We start from the raw sequence: 22,997 nt of genomic DNA on the forward strand, positions 1-22,997 counted from the left end.
TCTCTACTATTGTATCAGTATGAAATCAAAGATTTGTTTAAAATTATGAAAGAACCCCAGATCAAGCAAGCTGATACTGTTTGAGAAATCAGACTGTAGCTGGTTGAATGTACTGGTTTAACTCCAGGATCTGTGTTCTCATCCCCAAAATTATCCCTCTGGCCATAGAGCCCTCGACCCTCTGTGACCAGCTGCAGAGCAGGAATAAAAGGCATTTACCAGTAAGATCTGGTTCGTTTGCCAGAAACTGACAGCCTGTTTCCAGAAACTCACTGAGCCCTGGTTAAAATCTCAGCTCATAGACACTTCCCCCTGGCGCTCCTGATTCCAGAGGGACAGGCCAGAGGGACCAAGCCCCAGTGCCACCCTCTGGCTGAACATTTGTGTGCTCAGGGCTCGTTATGGACGGCCCAGCCTCTAAACCTGGCCACCTCCCCTCTTCAACCTGCACTGAAGGACGTGTCTGAATTGTGTGCTAGATGGTTTGGCTTTGGTGCAGTTTTCAAAATACAAACCACAGGCTTAAATGTCAAACCATATTTAATGATGTTCCAAACAAGTCAGAAAAAGACAAACATAAGGACATTTTACTTATAACCCACCTAACGTGTCCACACCCAATTTAATGTATGCTCTTGTTCCCCACTGCTCCCTAACGCGGCCTCGCTCTGGCCAGGAGCCCCTCCTCCCTGTCTCTTAAACATAACATTCTCGTCTGCCTTCCCCAACGCCATTTCCTCAGTTGAGCCTCGCCAGAAGCCTCACGTTCTGCCCAAACCATTCTTTTTTCGCTAGGGTCCTACTCAACTGGGATTGCATCTGACTCCACGCTTGCTTTGTCACTTAACCTAACTCTGCCTTAGTTTCTTCATCTCGAAAACGGACATAATACTAGTAAAGATTATATGGGGAGGTTACCATAAAGATTATATGAGTTAAGTGTAGTAAGCATTTGAACCGGTACCTGGCACATAACAAGCACTCAATAAATACTAGCTATCACTTGTTGGCCAAGGTCAGTTTACCAACTTTACTTTCCCCAAACTGCAAGAACGATATTTCCTCCAACATATCATTACGGACTTCAGCAAACGATCATCCAGATTAGAATCTAAAGGAGGAAACTTCTTCTGCCTCTCTTTCCTTTCCACTTTCCCTCCTTCACCCCCTCTCAGCCCATCTCAAAGAAAACAGGAGGAAACTCCTCAGCACGAGTAACTCTAGTTCATATTTGTGAGAAAATCGACAGTGGCTTCAGCTAAGTGATAACTTCAACAAGCATGTTTATATGGTGTTTTTATATTCCCGGTGTTGAGACAAAAATTCTAAACACACGTCCACATGCAGGTAACTGTTTTTCATAATGTTGGTACTGGCCTAAAGGATAATCAGGTTATCTGAAAATTACTGTATGGTTGTTACATTTCAGAGAACACGATTTGACCTGCATTATGACCAAATCCACATAATAAGACATATAATAATGGGGAACTAATCCGTGTGTGTGTGTGTTTGTGTGCGTGTGTATGTGTGTGAACTTTTCATTGCAGTGTACCTTCGAAAAAGTTGTAGCCAAAATTTTTATTTCTTACTCATGAAAATGGGCATAAATGGGCATAAATAAGAATATAGAACATTCTTGACCAGTCTGAGAAATATATGCCGTTGGAAATGTAGAAAGTATCATGATTATCTAGTAGTTACATCAGGAAAAGGAAGTAAGCAGAGTTCTGTCTTCATCTCATATTACGCTAGGCATTTACGCAAAACATTTTATACCTGAAAATTATACTATAGTAGAGATCTCAGGCTCATTTTAAATATAAGGAGACGAAAGCTCAGATGGGAAAGTAACTTGACCAAAGTCACCCAGCTGGAAGTGTGACAAGTCTGAGTTCAAACCAAGATCTGTGCGATTCAAAGCCACAGTCTCCCCACTAAATAATAATTACTGTATTATATATAATTTACAAGCAGGAAACATGAACTTGCCCAAGGATTGGCTAACCATTGTTAAAGGTCAATTATAATAGTATTGCTCTGGATTTATATGGCGCATCTTTTTTTGAGAACTCCAAAAACAATTTATTCTCATGACATATCCTTGAGGCCAGGAGGAGCAAGTATTATTTTGCCAGATGTGGAATCTGGAAGAACAAAGAGATTCTGCAATTTGCTCACGGCCATAGAGTTATCAGCGAAAGAAAATTAAAATCGAGGTCTCCCCATCCCTAACCCAATACTTATCTCCATTGAAAATGTCTCCCTTCCATTCAGTTTGCCTAAGACCAAATTCTTTAAGTAATAAACTTACGTGGCGGAGGCGGGGGTGGGTTGGGAACTAATAATAATAGTAACAACAACACCAACTGCCTTTGTTGAGTGCCTACCATGTACTGAGTTCTCGCTGCGCGTGAGTGAGTTCTAATGTTCATGGAGCTTACAGTGTGTAGCTGACTTGCTCAAGGACACATAAGCAATGTGATAACGCTGATATTCAAATCCAGACGTTTCTGGCCTGAAAGTCCAGACTTTTGCCACTGCGTCACATCAATATGGGTACAAAATGCCATTCCCAAGTCCCAGGTGGAATATAGGTGATCTTCACTACTACAGAATCCTAGTCCAGTGAACGAATTATGGTAGCGCTTTAGGTTGTCGTAACGATTAAGTGGATAATTTATATATAAAGTGTTCTAGACAAGTACCCGGCAGCAAGTAAGAGTTCCCTAATGATGACAATGATGATGACAAAGACCGTGTTGAAGGGAATTGTTTGAATGGCATGTTAGCATATTTCTCATTAGATTTGATTCCACCAAACTAGCTGCCCCACACCTGAATCCTTACGCCAAATAGCCAGTCTTCTCTTCATTATGTGTTATTTATATATAAGTATATATAATCAGTCAAAATATACTAAGACATAATTACTAAACAAAGTGATTTGATGCTGAGCTAACTTCAGGGAATAACTCAGGAGTATGAGACATGGTCCCTGCCTTTAATTCCAAATTCCAGTGTGGCTGGAAAGGGTAAAATGAAATCAGAATAACCTACAAAATTATTTACATGGTTTTATCTAGCCCCTCATCAGCAGAACGTCTGCAGAACTAGTTGTGCGATGAATGTATGTTAAATGATTGGCACAGACGGAGCCAGAGAGGCAAGAGAAATGTTGAAACGAGGTCCGACAAAGTGGCAAAGGAATTTACAGAAGGGGTGAGTGGTCAGGGAAGGTGGAGACCATCGGCTTTGGCAGTTAACTGATTTACTGATAAACTTCAAGAGAGTAGACAAAAGGGAGACAGTTTGATGTCTGTATGTCTGCACGGGTGGGTCTTTCACAAAGCTCGTTTCTGAGGCTGACTCCGTGTCCCGTTAGCAGATGCCTCCCTGAGTTCGTGCTTCCTTCTGATTCCGGAAGCTCTTCTGCACTGCGAAACCGTCTCCTCGTTGTTTTGAGCGTTTAAGTGACTGGTGGTGTGAGTTTCAGAGCAATTCTCTGAAAGTTCTCTTCCCTCGCCTCCCTCTATAAACTCTCTATGATGACCACGGTGGTGGCAGTTATTCAAGGATTTATTGCTCAGCTGTAAAAATTATCATGATATCGAACACTAAAATGACTGTGGCAAATATGTGGTAATTACATTTCATTAAAATTGCTAGTAGGCTTGCCACTAAGAAGAGTTTGAAAGCCTCTAGCTAATTACTCCATCTGATAGGGTCTATGGCTTGTTCAAAGGGTTCATGGTATAGAAAAGCGTTGGCATTTTTCACTGTGGCCCTTGTTTTATACAAGAATGTGTGTAGGTGGATGTATACCTTTAGTATATGTGGGTACGTGTGTGCATGTCTGTACAGAAGCATACATACATATATGCATATATGCATACATACATACATATATGCATATATGCATACATACATACATATATGCATATATGCATACATATATGTGTGCATATTTGATTTGTGTGATATGTCACCAGTGCCCAGGATGGTACCAGACCTCAGGTTTGGTTAAATTCATGTCTCAGGAAAGAAACACCCCTTCCCTTCACCTCTGATCCATGGGACATTAGCAAGGAATTTGGCTAATGGGAAAATGCCGGTTAGATTCCAAATAGACCAAATCACTAAAAATTCTGCCTACACTTTCTGTTCTGTACACTCAGCTCTTCAAGGCCAAGAAAAAGGCGGAATTTTTTTTTTAGTGCGTTATGGTTACAAAACTAAGGAAGGTTTTCGCCGCAGTGACGTGTTTTAAAAATTAGTATGTGTACCAAAATTGGTATAAATTCGAACCACAAAAGACACAAGACCAGACAAGAATAAAGACAACCATGTTTTCCTGTCTGGGAGAAAACAGAGTATTTCTTAAGCTTCTGCTAGGCTGTAGAACACTGGCCTCTTCTTCTGTTACCCTTGGAATTAAGTAGTAAACTCTTAGTTTTTGAATGCTTGAGTTAGAGGCTACCCAGATAGACGGATAAGTCTGAAACCATTTGCATTTAGGACAAACACAGATCTAGACTGACACTCTAGTAGCACTGATCACCAAACTTTCTGGAGCTATAAAAGGTTATCATTGATTTCGCTGACACTTCTCACCAGCAAAAACTCCACAGGGCATATCGTTATTCCTTAAGGGAATTGTATATCTGTTTCTGAGAACTTTTCTCAAGAACTTCACGACACCTCCTCAAGCTCACTGGAAGTGTCTGGAAGTGCCACACACCCAGGCTTGAAAATCACTGGTCTCCACCTTGAATGGCAGAACAGGCACACACAGCTTTCCGCTAAGCATTTGCAAAGACGAAGTTCTATCACTTGTCAACTACCTATGGAGAGAAAATAAGGAAAACTGATTACTCTTACAGAGAACGCATAGTCCTGCCAGTGTAGACAAGCTGGAAGTGTACCTCTGTTCAACTAGACTCATTTTCTGACCTGATTGCATCAGTGCATTTCTAGACACAGCTTCCTTTTCATATCCACGCCCAAAAATGCATCTATCCTTCCCAAAGACTCCTCCATCCAAGCTACTTAGATCTCTTTTGCCCCTGCCAGGGATTCCAGCTGCAAAGAGGTCCAAGAACCAGTCGCAAATTGAAAGCGGTTGTTCTTAACCCCAACTGCACATTAGAATCACCAGGGGAGCTTTTGAAACTCCCAAAGCCCAGCCATGTGTGAGAACCACTGACCTGACATAAGTCCTGTGTGCCTGATCAAGTTGACTTCACTTTTTTTCTTCAGTTAAATTATCTCTAACTTAGTTAGTCCTTGACTGTGCTTGTTTGTGTCACCTTTTCATGGCTTTGCAAATAGAGTTGCCCTGTCCCTTGAGCCTGCTTCTCTGGATGGAGATGATGGACATTCAGGATATGCTGGTCAAGCCGCAAAAGAAGACTGTAACCTGACGTGGCTTGAAATCACCGAATTCTGTAGCACCAAGAGTGTATGGGGGCTAAAGCAAAATCACAGAACAAGCCCTATGGCCCCGGGATTTGGGGACTATCGGGGTAGAAGTGCAAAGGCAGCACCGATAATTCAACGCTTATTGAGGGCACATGGCTCCATTAAGAAAAAACAAAGCATGACTCTGTACCTTGGTCCATTGTGAATGGTCACACTCCATTTGGTTTTTGGGGTAGGGTTTTTGTTTGTTTGTTTTGTTTTCTGTTTGTAATATAATTTCTTGTTAAATTGGCTAACATACAGGGTGTAAAGTGTGCTCTTGGTTTTTGGAGTAGATTCCCGTGGTTCATCACTTACATACAACACCCAGTGCTCATCCCAACAAGTGCCCTCCTCAATGTCCATCACTCGCTTTCCCCTCTCCCCCACCCCCCCGACCCCCTCAGTTTGTTCTCTGTATTTAAGAGTCTCCTATGGTTTGCCTCCCTCCCTCTCTCTTTGTAACTATTTTTTCCCCTTCCCCTCCCCCATGGTCTTCTGTTAAGTTTCTCAAGATCCACATATGACTGAAAACATACGATATCTGTCCTTCTCTGACTGACTTATTTCACTTAGCATACTACCCTCCAGTTCCATCCATGTTGCTGCAAATGACAGGATCTCATTCTTTCTCATTGCCACGTAGTACTCCTTTGTATATATAAACCACATCTTCTTTATCCATTCATCAGTTGATGGACACTTAGGCTCTTTCCATCATTTGGCTATTGTTGAAAGTGCTGCTATAAACATTGGGGTACGTGTGCTCCTATGCATCAGCACTCCTGTATCCCTTGGGTAAATTCCTAGCAGTGCTATTGCTGGGTCATAGGGTAGATCTATTCTTAATTTTTTGAGGAACCTCCACACTGTTTTCCAGAGCGGCTGCCCCGGTTTGCATCCCCACCAACAGTGCAAGAGGGTTCCCGTTTCTCCACATCCTCGCCAACACCTGTTGTTTCCTAATTTGTTCATTTTAGCCACTCTGACCGGTGTGAGGTGGTATCTCAGTGGGTCGCACTCTATTTTGTACACGAGCATCCTTTGTCTGCTGGCCAAGCCATCTGGGACCCTTGACTAAATTTTACCTTGCATCAGATCACCTTGAAATTAAAATGCAATCCAAAGTATGGTTACAGTTACACAAGGGGGGTATGGTGAGATCATTATATGTGGCTCAGGAAAGAGCATCTTTTATTTAATAATTTTTTATTTATTTTAATATGTATTTGAAATATGTAACTGGCACACCAAATACATAATTTTACAGGGGCTGTTGCTTTGGCCACTGCTTAGAAATGTGTCCATTTAGAGAAAAGTGTCAATAATTGTACACAGGGGATACTCATAGATGGAAGGGAAAAAAAGACAAAAGTTTGATAACACTGCATGACAGCGTGTTGTCACAACTGTGGTCAACTTCAGACCAAGGTCAGCATACTTCCCAAATTACCATTTTAGAGAGGAGGCCAGGGGCAAAGAGAAAGTAAAAGGAAGGTTATTAGGCCTTTAGGTAACATACGGAGGATCCCATGAAATGCCCGGAGGAAAAGTGCTATTACTTCAGGCAGACTGAAGTTCAAGAAGCCTGGGCAGCAGGTGGGAGGGACAGGGAGACCCAGTGCCGCGTCCCATTGATCTAGAAGTAAGCCTGCCGTGTCTGCGGCAGGCTTGATAGAAGGCTCAAAGGAGAAAACCCGGTGCCAACCCCCCCCCCCCGTGCCTGTCTCTTGGGAAGGTGCGCGTTGTCTCTTCAGGGTTGCGGGGTCCGGAGGAGGGTAAGAAGAGGCCCAGAGAACCCCTGACACGTTTGCTAACGTCCCGACCCTGTGAGAGCTGGCCCGCGCTGCAGCAGACTCCCATTAAACTCCTCTCCGGCTCCTCACGTGCCACTCTTCCCCGGCCCGAGTCAGAAATTCAGGGGCTTGAGAACAAAGCAGCCAGGTTTGTTTTTCCAGAGGAAGAGGGGTCTGGTGAAAACAGCCGTGACAGCTGTGCTCTGTGGCTGGGTGAATTCAGGGCTTTTTACGTGTCTCACTCAAGACTGTTTAGTCTGGATCCTGAGCATTTATGTATCAATTTTGGGCTCTAGTGTCGCTGAGGTGGTTCTGATTTCCAATGATTCCGGTGTCATCTGTCTTTGCCTCCCGTGAGAGAAATAACCGAGAGAACCGGGGGTAGGCTCGTTGCAGGGGCAGTTAAAAGCTTGCCTTCCTTCGTTGGCTCTGCTTATCGGGGTTGCCCGGGCTTCCGGAACCCGATGCAGCGGCCCGTGATACGAAGCACCTGGAGCAGGAGGGGTAAACCGCTCTCACGTTGGCTTTTGCAGAAGTGGCAGTGCATTGAGGACACGTCTGGCAAGCTCCGAATTCACAAGTGTAAAGGATCCAGTGACCTGCTCACCGTGCGGCAGAGCACGCGGAACCTCTACTCTCGCGGCTTCCACGACAAGGAGTGCAGCTGCGGAGAGCCTGGCTATCGCCCCGGCAGAAGCCAGAGGAAGAGCCAAAGGCAGTTCCTGAGAAACCAGGGGACTCCGAGTAAGCAACACGCAGTGACGTCTCAGTGGCAGGCCAAGGCTTTGCAAGTGGACATTAGAGAGAAAAGGTCGCTCCTTCCACGTTTTAGATATTATCAATGCATGGCGTTGGGGCGAAAGCAAATAATGGTCCTGTTCCAAATACGAGAGCTAATTTGGTATGTGCACACTTTAACTTAAGCATAGAACGAAAATATATTCAGTAAACACACCAGACAAAACGTAACCCGCACAGGAAAGAGCTATACAGGGTAAAAGGTGGGGCTAGGGGCGGAGGGTAGAGTTTAAGTCAGGTGTATTTTACATTAATGCTAATATCCTGATTAGTCTGCTTTGAGCTACTTTAAAAAACAAGGAGAAAATAAAAAGTCAAGGTTTCATTGCTTATGCATTTAACTAGCAAGAAAAGCATACATGCGTTTTTTTAGGCACATCTGTTTTAGGACAGTTTTTGTTTAATTCCTCTTGTTGGCTGGGATGGTCAAACAGTCAAATTCAGTATGAAAAGCACTGCTTGCCATCTTCTTTATAAAAACCCTATCAGGCAGCTCTATAAGATTCCTATGATTGTACAGATGTGAAAACCCAGTTGGGCACCTTCTGTAAAAGAATGAGGGTCTAGTGCCATCTAGTGGCTGAATGTGAGAAGTGACTCATCTGTGGCAATTTTTTCTATACGGGTTTGGAAATCAGTAAGATACATCAAGTTCAATTCCGTGTTGTAAATTAGATAGTTTTTTTTTAAGTAGGCTGTACGCCCAATGTGGAGCTTGAACCCACAACCCCAAGATCAAGAGTCGCATGCTCTACTGACTGAGCCAGGCCTGTGTCCCCCATATTGTAAATTAGGAAATCAAATCAATCACTAGAACAATAGACGCTCTTAGCACCGGCTTTTTTTTTTTTTTAACATTTATTTATTATTGAGAGACAGAGAGACAGACCATGAGCCGGGGAAGGGCAGAGAGAGGAGGAGACACAGAATCTGAAGCAGGCTCCAGGCTCCGAGCTGTCAGCACAGAGCCCGACGCCGGGCTCGACCTCACAAACCCCGAGATCATACCTGAACTGAAGTCGGACGCTTAACCAACTGAGCCACCCAGGCGCCCCAGCATTGGCTTTTTTATCCTGGAGTCCACAGATGGACTTCTGTGTAAAACTTTCAATAACTTTCTGAGTATAACTTTCAATAAATTCTTAAAGGAACCCAAAGGCTGAGAATGATTGATTTGGGAGATTTTTTTTTTCCTCCCTGAGAGAAAATGCCAGGTTTAATAGTTCACACAAAGATATCAAATGGAAAGCCGACAGATGACAAAGATTCCCCACAGCCTCCCTTAACGGAAGCTGATTGCCAGTGTTGGGCTAGGAGGTAGGGACAGCCTCCTCTCTCCCAGGAGGCTCAATGTCACTCCACAGCAGTGACCGTAAACCCTGCTGTTGTTCTCATTGAGCACAAACTGGAGTCGTCTGGGGCCACCCTTTCAAACCACATGGAAGCTCACGTATTCGAGGACAGGAGGTGTTCCTGACCACCCTCAGTGGCCTGCTGATTGTTACAGAGGCGTTTCCTCCTCTGGAAACTGCCATCACAGCGAGACCCTGTGGCGAGCACTATTCTGACTCTGCAGCCTGTGTGCCCCCCCCCCTTCTTCCTATTTTAGCATCAGGCTGGAGAGAGAAGGGCCACGTGAGTAGGCGCCCTCAGATCCCAAGTGCATCTCGTAAGGAGGGGCAAAGGTTTGCTGGCGAAAGCTCTTGTCTAACACGCCACGAGCAGTGGGTTACAGTGACCAGAAAACACGCTGGCCTCTCCTGGCCTTGCCCGCCATCTGCCAGGTATCACTAGTCAGCTGGCTGATAAAAACATTTGCAACACTTAATCTTTCTTAGAGCATCCCTCTGTCATTTGCACAGATATAAGGTGTCGAGAGCATTTACCCTTTGGCACAAGCAGCCCAATGTGGTGGGAGGACTGTAGCCTTTAGAACCTGGGAGACTAGAGTCCTGGTTCCCACAGCTGTGGGCTACGTGACCTCGCACTTGCGAGGGAGCATTCAGAGCTTCAGTGTTCCCTCCTGGAGAAGCGTAGCACCAGATCTACGAGCCTGTTCGGACAATCTAATATGTTTTCTTAATGTAAGGATGTATTATAATAATACAGGCCTTCCAAGATTGTGGGTTAGAGATAAGTATCAGGTGGGTGATACATAGCAAAAGCTCGATAAATGACAGTATCATTATTAATACCGTAATTGGGAGTATAGTTTTATCCAAACAAACTGCCTTAGCAGTTCGCGTTGAAAACGCAGCGTGCAAGTTCACAGCCTGCCGTAAGTGGAAAGGAGCTTAGAAGGGGCCCAGACCTCCCCCCTGCCTGGAGGGATGAAGGGCCGAGGCTCAGAGGCACGTGCCCTCCACCGCACTGCCGGGCAGTGCCAGAGCCGGACGAGAGCCCACGGCTCCAGACGTGGATTCCAGGGGGCTGCCCACAGCACCCCGCTGCCCCTCAACGGTGCAGTACATACTGCCTGCCCCTTCCCAGCATGCCGCCTGAGCCAGGTGGTGGTTCTCCCCCCTCCTCAACTACACCTGGATGTCCGTATTAACACATCTTCCCTTATTTCCAGAGTACAAGCCCAGATTTGTCCACACTCGGCAAACACGTTCCTTGTCCGTCGAATTTGAAGGCGAAATATATGACATAAACCTGGAAGAAGAAGAGCTGCAAGTGCTGAGACCAAGAAACATCGCCAAGCGCCATGATGAAGGCCCCCGGGGGCCTGGAGGCCACCAGGCTGCGGGCGACGGGGACACGATGCTGGCAGACAGAGGCAATGCCCTGGGCTTGCCCACCACCGTCCGAGTGACCCACAAGTAGGAAGGCTCAGTTCTCGAGGGCTGAGTTCACAGTTGTCACCTTATCTTATCAGTGTCTTCCTTCTTTACGGAAAGTGATACCACTTGGGTCTGGAGGCTGGCCTGTATAACAACCAGGGTTTAAAGAAGCCACGGGGAGTCCAAACAGTCGTGCATTTGGACACATGCTTTGGGCTCGGTTTCGCATTAAGGCTGATCAGCCAGAGTGGTTCTGTCACATCTTAACTTAGCAGGCATGGAGTTCTGCCCTTGAACGGTTACCTTTGTGGGAGTCTGGGTAACAGATGGAAGCCATTACTGGCACTGGTAGAGGCTCTGGGTGCTGCACCGTTACTGAGGCTCAGAACAGTGGTGCGCTCACAGCCTCAGGAACGAAACCCAGCCCACGGGAGGGCCGTGGGGCCTGGAGAACGGTCGTAAGACGCAGGAACACCTCACGAACCCGTGCAGAACCCAGAGAGCACGGAGGGCCTCGGGAGCCGTGGAAACAGGGAAGGGAGCTGATAATCTCACAGCTCTAATGGACCACCTTGGTTCTCCATTTCCTTCCAAGATCCAGGTCATGTCTTGATAGAGAAAAAATTTCTTTCTGAATGTATTAGCAGGGTCTTTTTTTCTCTCTCTCATTATATCACTTTGGGGAGGCATGCAGTCATGAGCTCTGTCAGGATCTTTATCTTTGGGTCTGGTCTTCCGGTGCCCGTACAGTTGACCTTGAACACGGTGGGGGTTGGGGACACAGACCCTCCCCCACCCCGTACACACAGTTGAAAATCCACGTATAACTTTTGACTCCCCAGAAACTTAACTACTAATGGCCTACTGCTGACCAGAAGTGTTAGTGATAATATAAACAGCTGATGAACACATATTTTATATGTATCATATACGGTATTCTTACAATAAAGTAAGTTAGAGAAGAGAATGTTTTTAAGAAAATCACAAGGAAGAGACGATGTTTACAGTACTGTACTGTGTTTATCCAAAAAAAAAAAAAAAAAAATCTGTACGTAAGTGAGCCTGTGTAGTTCTAATGCGTGTTCTTCCAGGGTCAACTATAGTTGTTATAGTTACACACTAAGAGATTTAGACCAGGGTTCGACTGACCCCTAATCCCGATTCCTCTCTATCCCTAAGGCTGTTTCTTTGCTTCAAACTTTTTAAAAATGTTTATTTATTTATTTTTGAGAGGTGGAGGGGGGAGGCAGAGAGAGAGGGAGACAGAAAATCCCAAACAGGCTCCACGCTGTCAGAGCAAAGCCCGAAGACGCAGGGCTCAAACCCACAAACTGTGAGATCGTGACCAGGAGTCGGATGCTTAGCCGATGAGCCACCCAGGTGCCCCTCTTCACTTCAGACTTAATGGGGTGCTTCAGGCAGCCTGTCTGTAACAAAATGAATGGGATAAATAACCCCCTTCTCACTCTGCATTTCTTTAATCAGACAACTTACTTCCTCTTCCATCATAACTGTGCAAGCTTCCATTTTTCCTGTGGCATTTGATGAGGCTTTCGAAATTGGAGTTTTCCGGTGGTTATCTGTTCTTGGAGACACGGATATTGAATATTGCTGTGAAAGGTGATCTTAGTAACGGTCTGTCTCTGTCACCATCATTTACCCACACCGGTAAATGTGGGTCAGGAGACATTGCCACGCATCCTGGTCTATGGCTCAGCTCCAAACAACTGCTTGCATCCAAATTAAGAGTTGAGAAGATAATTATATTCCCTTTGCTATTTCTAATGTTTATTTTAATATTAGCATATAAACCTATTTCTATTGTTTTGGGTTTGTTTCTGCAGGTGCTTTATTCTTCCGAATGATACAATCCATTGTGAGAGAGAACTGTATCAATCAGCCAGAGCCTGGAAGGACCACAAGGCATACATTGATAAAGAGGTTAGCCACGGCTATGTGATTGGAAGGTGTATTCCAAATGTGAGCTCGGCTCGCCAGCCCGGCTGTGACCGGTGGGGCTCACTGAGTGTCCACTTCATCTTTTTTTTTTTTATAATTACAATTATGTGAAAAATAGAATAGCAGGGTATTTATCTCTCCCCAGTGATAGAGGGATGGTCCTGCCTGAAAACAAAATAGAGTGTAAAAATCATAGCGGGGACTGGCCCAACGCAGACTGAAATCTCTGCGAGGAAATGATTCAGTTGCTAAGTTGAGACATCTGTTAATGTTTACCTACAGCACATCAGTAGGAATATCGAGGTAGGCGTATTCCGTGCCCAGTGGGTTTCCAAGTTAATTATCATCTCAGATGAATAGCTAGGATGATGGAACACAGAAAGTAAAAGAGAGGTAGGCAGCATAGAAAATCCTTGCCTTAAAAGGTAACTGTTCAAGTACGTGTCTTCCAGATTGAAGCTTTGCAAGATAAAATTAAGAATTTGAGAGAAGTGAGGGGGCACCTAAAGAGGAGAAAACCCGAGGAATGTGCCTGTAGTAAACAGAGGTGAGCGTGTAACCATCCCACGGTCTTTTTTCTAAACTCGTGTTTCCGCAAGCTACAGTGATAAGCAGCAGGCTTGTTTCTCTCTTATGCCAACAGAAGGCGTAACAAACTGAATTTGTTACCATGTACTGTAATGACCTAACCTGTTCAGGTCAAATGAGATCCGTCCTAAACCTCAGCCCAAGGTTAAAAGGTCCCTTTGAGCTAAATAGTTACGACAAAGTAACAGCTTTCCTTCTATTCTGCCTTCTGTTTCTAAAATGAACTGTCTGATCGAATATGGAACTAAGACTCACTTTTCAATCTTCTTGCCCGTAGCTATTATAATAAAGAGAAAGGTGTGAAAAAGCAAGAGAAGGTGAAGAGTCATCTCCACCCATTTAAGTAAGTGACTCTCTGTTTTCCACATTTGCTGGGAGTGGAGGACGGTCCACTGGGCACTTCTGAAACACAGCAGGGACCCCCCTTGTTCCAAGTGGTGCTGCTTCATAAAAGCAGATTCAGCCAAGAGGGCACCCAGTCCCAGAAGCTGGAAACAAAGCCCACACCTTGCCGAGAGAGCATGGCAATGTTTTTGGAATCCTTTGAGGAGGAGCTATGAGGAGTTTGTTCTAATTCTCTATGTGTTGTCTGCCAATGTTGGGAAGGTAACTGGATTTTATTCCATGCTCTGTTTTCTGTGGACAGTGATTGGGAAATGGGGACCGTCTTGCTTAGGTTGGTGTATTCCATAGGGTAGTCTGCAATTGTGCTGAGTTCTGAAAGTTGGAAGAAATACACGTATTTTTAAAATAATAATATAATTGGCATATGAAGGGGATTTAGGATATTAGAAGTTGAGCCTTTTATAGAAAATAACAAAATACTAACCAAAGGAAATTCTTGCCAAGGCATCTAATCCAACTATCCATTGACGTTATGGCTGATAAATACTGAGTCCCCAGGAAGTGAAGCCATTTGTCCACAGGGTGTGGCAGGATCCACGCATTCACGTTGACACGTACTTCCACCAGTGTTTACATGTACATAAGGAAGAAAACGTTGATCCTTTAAGGCTCAATCAAATTCTTTTTACTTTTTTTTTTACAATTTTTTTTAATGTTTATTTTTGAGAGGTGGGGGAGGGGCAGAGAGAAGGGAGACAAAGGATCCGAACGAAGCCAGTTCCGTGCTGACGGCCGAGAGCCCGATGCTGGGCTCAAACTCACGAGGTCAGGACCTGAGCTGAAGACAGATGCCCAACTGACTGAGCCACCCAGGCGCCCCAAGGCTCCGTAACATTCTAAGCAAGCTGTCACTTAATGAGTATGCCTTCGTTCTTGCCGAATAGAGTTTGAGGAGGCCCTCTGTGAAAAATAAAAGTCATCTTATTATTGTGTGTCTGCCTGTTTGTGTGAGATACAGAGCGAAGATAGTAGTTTCCATTGGGAAAGTGCTCTCCGATCATTAACAGATCCCTTCTGTTGGGATAGGGAAGCTGCTCAGGAGGTAGACAGCAAACTGCAGCTTTTCAAGGAGAACCGTAGGAGGAAGAAGGAGAGGAAGGAGAAGAAACGGCAGAGGAAGGGGGAGGAATGCAGCCTCCCGGGCCTCACCTGCTTCACGCATGACAACAACCACTGGCAGACGGCCCCGTTCTGGAACCGTAAGTTTTGAGTGGTTTGGTTTTTGAGGGTTTTTTAGAAATCTTTCTCCCCGTTTTATGGAGTAGCGCTGTATAAGTTTTAAGGTATATAGCAGACAGACCTGACGTCTTTGCACAGTGGAACCTTGGATTGCGAGTAACTTGCTCTGCGCGTGTTCTGCACGGCGGGCAAACGTTTCTAATAAATTTTAACTGGACAAACGAGCGATGTCTTGCAGTACGAGGGGTCCATGACGCCGAACGTCACACGATCACAGCTGAGCCAACGGCTCTTGAAATTCGCTTTGATACACAAGTGCTTTGGATTACAAGCATGTTTCCAGAACGAATTATGCTCGAAAACCAAGGTTTTGCCGACTGTGAAATGATGATTGCATTAACACCCGTCACCTCGTATCAATTGCTCCTTCTAAATGCCACTAACTGCTGCCACGCAGAGACAGTGACTCACACTACAGTCCTGAAGACCAGGGCTTCAGCCGCATAAAACCAGGGATCTAGAATAACTCAAGTGGGGAGCATCCTCTTATTTTCTAGAATGATTTTTGCCAAGCATTATTTTTTTCTTTAGAGATTTGTTTTCACATTTTACTTGAAAATGCCAAGCTCGCCCTGGGTCTTTCTCCTGTTGGTGTTATTTCACATAGTGCCCACCTCCTGGCAGAGTGCCCACCCAGCAAGACTGCTCTATGACTGAATAACTAAATAAATGGGCAAACGATTTTGCCTCTTATGTATTTTGTTGCTGCTGTATTTCATGTAATGCTCTAAGTATAATAAAAGGAAGTGAAACCCCCTTAAAGGCAGGAGCCATATCCTACTAATTCTCAGCCCCCTTAACTACCTAGTGTCATGTTTGCGGGGAAGAATAGAGACTCCACAAAATATTTAGTTTTATACGGAATTGCTGATGACATGGAATAACAATTGTGTGCTTTTAAAATTATACTTACCATTTGTTTTGGTGGTCTATGCACAGTGTTCACTGAGGCCATCTAGAAATAATGCCCTAAATTCTGTGGCACATCATCTGATTGAAGGCTTACCGACCCAGGGAGTAGCTAAAACCCCAGATCTCCTCATTGAAAAGATCACAGTAGGACCAAGTAGGACCACTTGGAGGACAGTGTTTCTCCAAGTGGGATTTGGAGACACCAGGAACCCAAGACCCATTCTTTGGGAGTTTCAGGCCTACCTATGAGGATTTTTGTTTTGTCTTTCCATTTTGATGCTTTTTTTTTTTTAATTTTTTTTTTCAACGTTTATTTATTTTTGGGACAGAGAGAGACAGAGCATGAATGGGGGGGGGGGGGCAGAAAGAGAGGGAGACACAGAATCTGAAACAGGCTCCAGGCTCTGAGCCATCAGCCCTGAGCCTGACGCGGGGCTCGAACTCACGGACCGCGAGATCGTGACCTGGCTGAAGTCGGACGCTTAACTGACTGCGCCACCCAGGCGCCCCATCCATTTTGATGCTTTTTGATTTCAGCGTTCAAGTTTGCATTTTCATTTCCAGCCATGCTAAAGCCAAGTGAACTCTTAAACTCATAGCATTCTGACTTTCCATGGCATTCCCTAAACCGAGACATGAGGATCTCTGAGGGTCATTCAGGTTGTGGGGGTCTGTTCTCCGCCAAGCTCTGGGCTGGGCCCCTGGAAACACAGCAGCCTGAAAAATCATCTCCTGTGGGCAGAAAGGAATAGATGGAGAAATGCGGATCTTTAAGTCAGTGATGTGACGTACCAGCGTATGACCCTATACTGGTAGACACATGTCACCGTACGTTGGTCAAAGCCCATAGGACGTACGACACCAAGAGCAAACACTAATGTAGGCTGTGGACTTTGGGTGATGACGTCGTGTTCATGTAGGTTCATTAGTTGTCTCCGTGTTGAGAGATATTGATAGTGGGGAAGGTTCTGCATCTGTGGAGATGGGGGTATTCTCTAGAAATTCTCTGTGCCTTCCGCTCAGTTTTGCTGCGAACCATTTTATGCTCTAAAAAATAGTGTATCAAAATAAAATTAGAAAAAAATCATTTCTCATTCGTTGTCTAAAACATTTCTTTTAGCTTAAGGGGACAGATTTAGTGTGTTTAATACTGGACAGGTGGGTAAGTGACATGTAGTGGTTAAGAGTACACCCTCCAGCCAGACCCTTAATGCAGCTACTTGTCAGCTGTGTGACCTCAAATAAATTACTTAACCTCTCTGAGCTTCATTTTTCCCATCTGTAAAATGGAAATAACAATAATCTTTGTCTCATAAGACTTTTTTAAGGATTAAATGAGTTAATACATGCAAAGTACATAGTAGACAATGAATGCACATTAAGTGTGCCTATTCCAACTGCTTTAAAAGTATTTGCTAGACAGCATATTTCTAAAGTTCAATTATCGTTGCAGGAAAGGTCAGAAATTTAGAAACTTTCTTTCTATAGAAGACTGGATGGTTTGTTTTGTTTCCAAAGTGTCTGAGACACTTTCTACCAGAAAACCAGTGAATCTCTGCATGATGCCAAAGCTTTTGAAGGTCATAGCCTGTCTCATGTGAAAGTGTCGTCTACAGGGGCGCCTGGGTGGCGCAGTCGGTTAGGCGTCCGACTTCAGCCAGGTCACGATCTCGCGGTCCGTGAGTTCGAGCCCCGCATCGGGCTCTGGGCTGATGGCTCAGAGCCTGGAGCCTGTTTCCGATTCTGTGTCTCCCTCTCTCTCTGCCCCTCCCCCGTTCATGCTCTGTCTCTCTCTGTCCCAAAAATAAATAAACGTTGAAAAAAAAAAAAGAAAGTGTCGTCTACAATGATCACAAATTACATCATCCCTCAATCCACTGAGCTGGGCTCAAGTCATCTGCAAACCCCTTCCCGCTGCAGAACCCCTCTTTCCATGCACCATTTGTGACGTGTGGCCAGATGAGGACACTCAAGGGCACCAGTCCACCTCTTTATTTTAGAACCATTTTATCCTTTAAAAAAAATAAATAAAAGATAAAAATAACCAGAAATGTAAATTCTGATAATTCCCTTCCCGTTCTCCACCCACCCTATTCCAGAGACCACTGCCCAACGGGGGCGGGGGGCAAACCAACGTGCCTAAAACTTCACCCTGGCCTTCAGCCTGTATTCACGATCATAGATTGCCATCGTTTTCCCCGTTTTCCACCTTTCCCCACTTTCCACCTCTTAGAGAGGGGGAAAATACAATTTTTTTTTAACATCTAAACACGTAGTACTCACAAGAAAGAAAATGTGCCCCTAAGTTATAAAGATAAGGAAATGCTAGAATGGCTAGCCTGCCATTTCGTTTTTTTCATTCTTTGCCTTTCGTTTTTCTTTTTTACCAACAGTGGGATCTTTCTGCGCCTGCACGAGCTCTAACAATAATACCTACTGGTGTTTACGTACAGTTAATGAGACGCATAATTTTCTTTTCTGTGAGTTCGCCACTGGCTTTTTGGAGTATTTTGATATGAATACAGATCCTTATCAGGTAAGTCAGTATGTTTTCATTTTATGAAGGTTGTTGGAAACAAAACAGCCAGAACATGAGCTTCAATATGTTGTCCTGGCCTCTTCACCCACAGCTCACAAACACAGTGCACACAGTGGAACGGGGCATTTTGAACCAGCTACATGTACAACTCATGGAGCTCAGAAGCTGCCAAGGGTATAAGCAGTGCAATCCAAGACCTAAGGGCCTTGAAGTCGGTAAGGGGGGAGAAAAGGTGGTGGTTGTTGGGTTTTTTTCCTGTATTTCCTGGGAAATTCTTTGTGTTGTCAAGTTTTCTGCCTTTGAAATGACGCTATGCATAGAAACCCAGAGATTGGGACACTTCCAGGCAGTTCCAAACATAATCTGTTCTCTAAGTTTATCTCTGGGAGCATTAATGAAAAATTTAACACGCCAAAAGATTTGGTGAGTGTTTTATTCCAATTTGTCCCACACGTCTGTTCTGCTAGTAAACCTTCCTGATAGAAGCATCCACTGGCAAGTGGGATGAAGGCATTGGGGATTTATTTGTTATTGCTGTCAACAGGCGTGATCTATACTCTTAGGCAAACCAGGATATCCTCATTTTTTAACTGAATTTGGATGGGAACACACAATGTCCTGTTTCTGCTTAGCACAGTTGGGAGCTGCCCTAATTGGATCCCTGCCCGTGACACAGTGAATTCGATTTCTTGTACCAGTATTTCCCCTCTGAAACTAGAGATACTTGGGCAATTCACTGTCTTGGGATCCAGCAGTGTTAGAGGGTCCATATGGAATCAACTAGATGCTCCCTCCCAGATCTGCAGCATTAAACTAATTTCGCCTGTGGTTCGTGAGGCTGCCATTTTTTTCAGTGTCTGTCCCAGCTCTTTCCTAATTGATGAGGATACTCAGTTTGTCGTAATTCCTGTAGAAACGTAAATTCCAGCAGTCCAATGAAGGGAGGAGAAGGAGCTGGCACTGGAGAGGTCATTAGCATGAGCACGGCAGCCAACCACAAAAGAGCGAAGAGCTGAACTCTGTGGTGGTGGGGAGCGGTTTGCAGGAGAACTTTGTATGCAGCTGAGTTTGCTTTGCGTCCCTAACAGCCGGTGTCTCTGGGCACCTGGCAGAGCCAATATCACCAGCCCTAAAAGTAGGCCTCTCCCCTGGGTCATGTGACTTGAAGGGGGGGGAGGGGGTCCTACCTCCAAAGAATCAATGTCTGCCTCCTGTCATTTCCACCCCTGCAGGGTCCTGAGGCTTTCAAGCTGCAAAGACCCCAAAAGAAATTATAAACACCGTGAGAGAGGTCACCTCACAGCCATCGGCCAGCACTTCTCAGTTAACACCTTAATCAAATCATTTGGCCGCCTGTAAAGTCCAGTCCTGACTGAGCTGCAGAATAGGTCTTTGGTCGCTGACCCCACCCAGCTCCAATCTTGTCAGATATCCTGCTTATCTGTTGGAGCTTTTCCTCAAATCTTACCCCTCCACACACCAAAAACAAAATAAACAAACCAACGAAAAGCCTCAATAAGGCCTAGAAATTGAACCAATTATTGCTTTTCGAAATTTTATACCCAGACAGCTCTCCCCCAAAGGACCTGGCTCTCTTACTGGTGGTGACCTAACTCTGCTCAGGGAAGTCTGATAGTCTCTTGATGGAATGACACACGAGGGAGAGCCAGTGAAGCCAGTGGTCCCCTCCACCTTCTAGACAATTCCTACAGGAGATGATTGTTGCCCTCCCCCCTTTTTTCCCAACTGTTTTGTCTAAAAATAACCAAAATTTTACTGAGACTGACTGGAAGTACTTTTCATACTGCTTTTAAATGGGCTCTCTCCTCCTTTGCCACCAAAGAAACTCCTATACATTTTATCTCAAACCTTTTAATTTATAGCTTTCACTGCTCATTTTGAACCTACTAGAAAAGCTCTGTGGGACTTCAGCACTGTCTGTATTTAACACAATATGTTTCTTTCTAGGATTTAGATGTTGTGCATGGAAAACGACATAGTGAATGGTTTTATGAGTTCTAAAGCTAACATAAATTACTCTTGTATTTTCCTATGTCAGGAAATAAAGATGGAGGAAGCTATGACCTACACAGGTATTCACATTTTTTTTATTCTCCCCCACAGCTTCTTTCCCAATAATTGCATGATCCAGCCATTTCAACTAATTTCTGTTCCTCACCATGCTGCACAGAGCAAAGTGTGGGTGCGTGCATGTGCTAACAGCATTCTCCACCATATTGTGTCGTTGGTTACAGATCTGTCATTTTGCTTTTAATCAGCTGACTGTCACAGCGGGATGTCTCTCAGAGCATTTACTCCCATGCGTGTTTGCTCATTAAATGATGCTTTTAAGCATGGATTGCTGTGAAAGGGGGGGAAAAAAATAGAATGACCCTTGGGAGCCCTGGGGAGAGTTTGGGAGAATTCTTTCCCTTGTGGTGCTCACACATTGATTTGGTGGAGAGGCTTCATGGAAACTGGTTTAGAGATTTTTTACAAAGTATAATTGAATGTCAAAGACCCAAGACCCAAAAAGGAGTGATGGGAAATTTAAGAGCATTCAAAAGCCGAAGTTGGAGGAAATAGAAGGAGCTTCCTTGTTAAGACTCCTTAATTAGAGTGGGTGGTGAAAGGCAGCAGTGATACGATTCCAAAGGCTCTGCAGGGTGGTGGTGAGTGAGGAGAAGGTGCTGGGTTGGGGACAGGGTACCTGGAGTCAAGCCCTACAGAGAGGTCTCAGCACAGCACAGAGACAATACCGCCTGACACACCCAAACTTCATAAACAGGCCTCAGCCCAGCCACCTTGTTCTTTCCAACCCCCACCCCTCCCTCTTACCTCATGTTCAGTGAGGGGGTCCGACATGCCTGGTGGCCATGTCACAGGATCACCTGGCATCATCAGCCCTTGATATTTTTCCACTCTAAGCGTAGACCTTAGGTGGATTTGTCAGAAACGTGCGGTGTGGGCAGGAGGGGACTGTCCTGACCACCTCCACTGTGGGGAAACAGAGTCACGATGAGTCAGCACCATAGTTGAGGAATCCATCAGAGGAACATGGGCTTCCTTGGTGCCATGCCAGGGAACCCTGTTTGCCCCACTGCCTCTCTCCAGCCTCCTGAGCTGTACTCTCAGATTCTTCCTTTTCCGGGGCACCTCACTGATCTGACCAGAAGCTAAACAACAGGAAAGGTGGCGGGGAAGATGTAAACAAATAACAAAACAAAGAAAGCTGGACTTCTGAGGATGTTTAATAACCATGTATGTATCTCTTCTTTTTCTCTTCTCTCCTGTCTTCTTCCCTTTCCTCGCTCTGCCCTCCCCCCCCCCACCCTGACCCCACATCACCCCCAGCACACGTAGGACAGAGCAGAAGAACCCACCCTTAAGCTGGTCTCACCAGGGCTATGGGCTGACGAGGTAATATCCCGCACACCAGCATTGTTTCGCCTGCTTCCCAGGGGCCATATTAAGACATTTCCAAAGTGTGACATTTTTAATGGACCTAACACTAGATATTGACTTTACGGTTATTTTATGATGCATTCAATTTTACAGCTAAGGGATTGTCAGTTGAGCTTTCTTTTACTTCTTGTCATGAACGAGGTAAAAGGGTATTAATAGGCTATTTAAGTCACCGGCCTGGTCAGAGCTGAGTCAGAGAGCTATTCTCCATCAAGTCATACCCGGCCAACTTTGAGATGAAGAATGTTTAACTGCACTCTGGTCCTGATTAAATGGCAAGCATCTGGGACTCTTCCCTCTCCCTTCTCTGCCACCCACCACTAAATCCGCCATTTGTGAGGCCATTGGTCAGAGCCTTGGTAACTCGTTGTTGACGGGGTCGCCTGAGAATGTGGCCGTTGGAAGCACATGTGCAAGGTGACAGAGTTACCCGTTGCCTCTTCCTCCCTAAATTCCTTCCCAAAGGACAGATAGGCGGACACGGTGTAACACGCAACGACTGGCACTTCCAGATCCTACCATTTCATGATGCGGGGGGCAAGCTGTCTTTCGCCGACACCCACATTGCAGGCAAGAAATCCTGAAACAGGGCTACTGAGGGAGCATTTGCCTGTCCCACCTGGGGACTCACCGGATACCCAAATGCAGTGTTTGACGTGGCCTCCCCTGCTCACTGCGCCCCGTTGGACTGAAGGGAACAGGTGTCGGAAAAGCCACCGTAGGTGTGGACCCACCGAAACGACTGTCTCAGGTGGTGCTTACCGGGACACAGCCCTCCAGCGATGGCCCTCCTACCAGGTTTCAGAAGCCTCGATTCTCCAAGAAGATTCGGATTTTTTTTTTAATTTTTTTTTTCAACGTTTATTTATTTTTGGGACAGAGAGAGACAGAGCATGAACGGGGGAGGGGCAGAGAGAGAGGGAGACACAGCATCGGAAACAGGCTCCAGGCTCCGAGCCATCAGCCCAGAGCCCGACGCGGGGCTCGAACTCACGGACCGCGAGACGCAGGGATTGAACTCACGGACCGCGAGATCGTGACCTGGCCGAAGTC

General features: G+C 45.3%; 1 protein-coding gene across 5 annotated transcripts in view; it reads left to right on the forward strand.

Annotated features, from left to right (window-relative positions):
- SULF1 (sulfatase 1) overlaps positions 1-22,997 on the forward strand; it is a 175,767-nt gene that overhangs the window by 139,783 nt on the left and 12,987 nt on the right. For 4 of the 5 annotated variants that reach the window (XM_019822760.2, XM_011291362.3, XM_045049916.1 and 1 more), the window contains 10 exons: positions 7,790-8,000; positions 10,630-10,876; positions 12,682-12,778; positions 13,249-13,343; positions 13,662-13,727; positions 14,816-14,988; positions 18,334-18,476; positions 18,571-18,694; positions 20,539-20,572; positions 21,834-21,899. In XM_019822760.2, the coding sequence (XP_019678319.1) occupies positions 7,790-8,000; positions 10,630-10,876; positions 12,682-12,778; positions 13,249-13,343; positions 13,662-13,727; positions 14,816-14,988; positions 18,334-18,476; positions 18,571-18,694; positions 20,539-20,572; positions 21,834-21,899 (1,256 nt within the window). The remainder of the gene's footprint in view (positions 1-7,789; positions 8,001-10,629; positions 10,877-12,681; positions 12,779-13,248; positions 13,344-13,661; positions 13,728-14,815; positions 14,989-18,333; positions 18,477-18,570; positions 18,695-20,538; positions 20,573-21,833; positions 21,900-22,997) is intronic. The other variant, XM_019822762.2, reaches the window with a different exon arrangement.

Source organism: Felis catus, chromosome F2 (assembly GCF_018350175.1).
Source record: "Felis catus isolate Fca126 chromosome F2, F.catus_Fca126_mat1.0, whole genome shotgun sequence".
NCBI lineage: Eukaryota > Metazoa > Chordata > Mammalia > Carnivora > Felidae > Felis > Felis catus.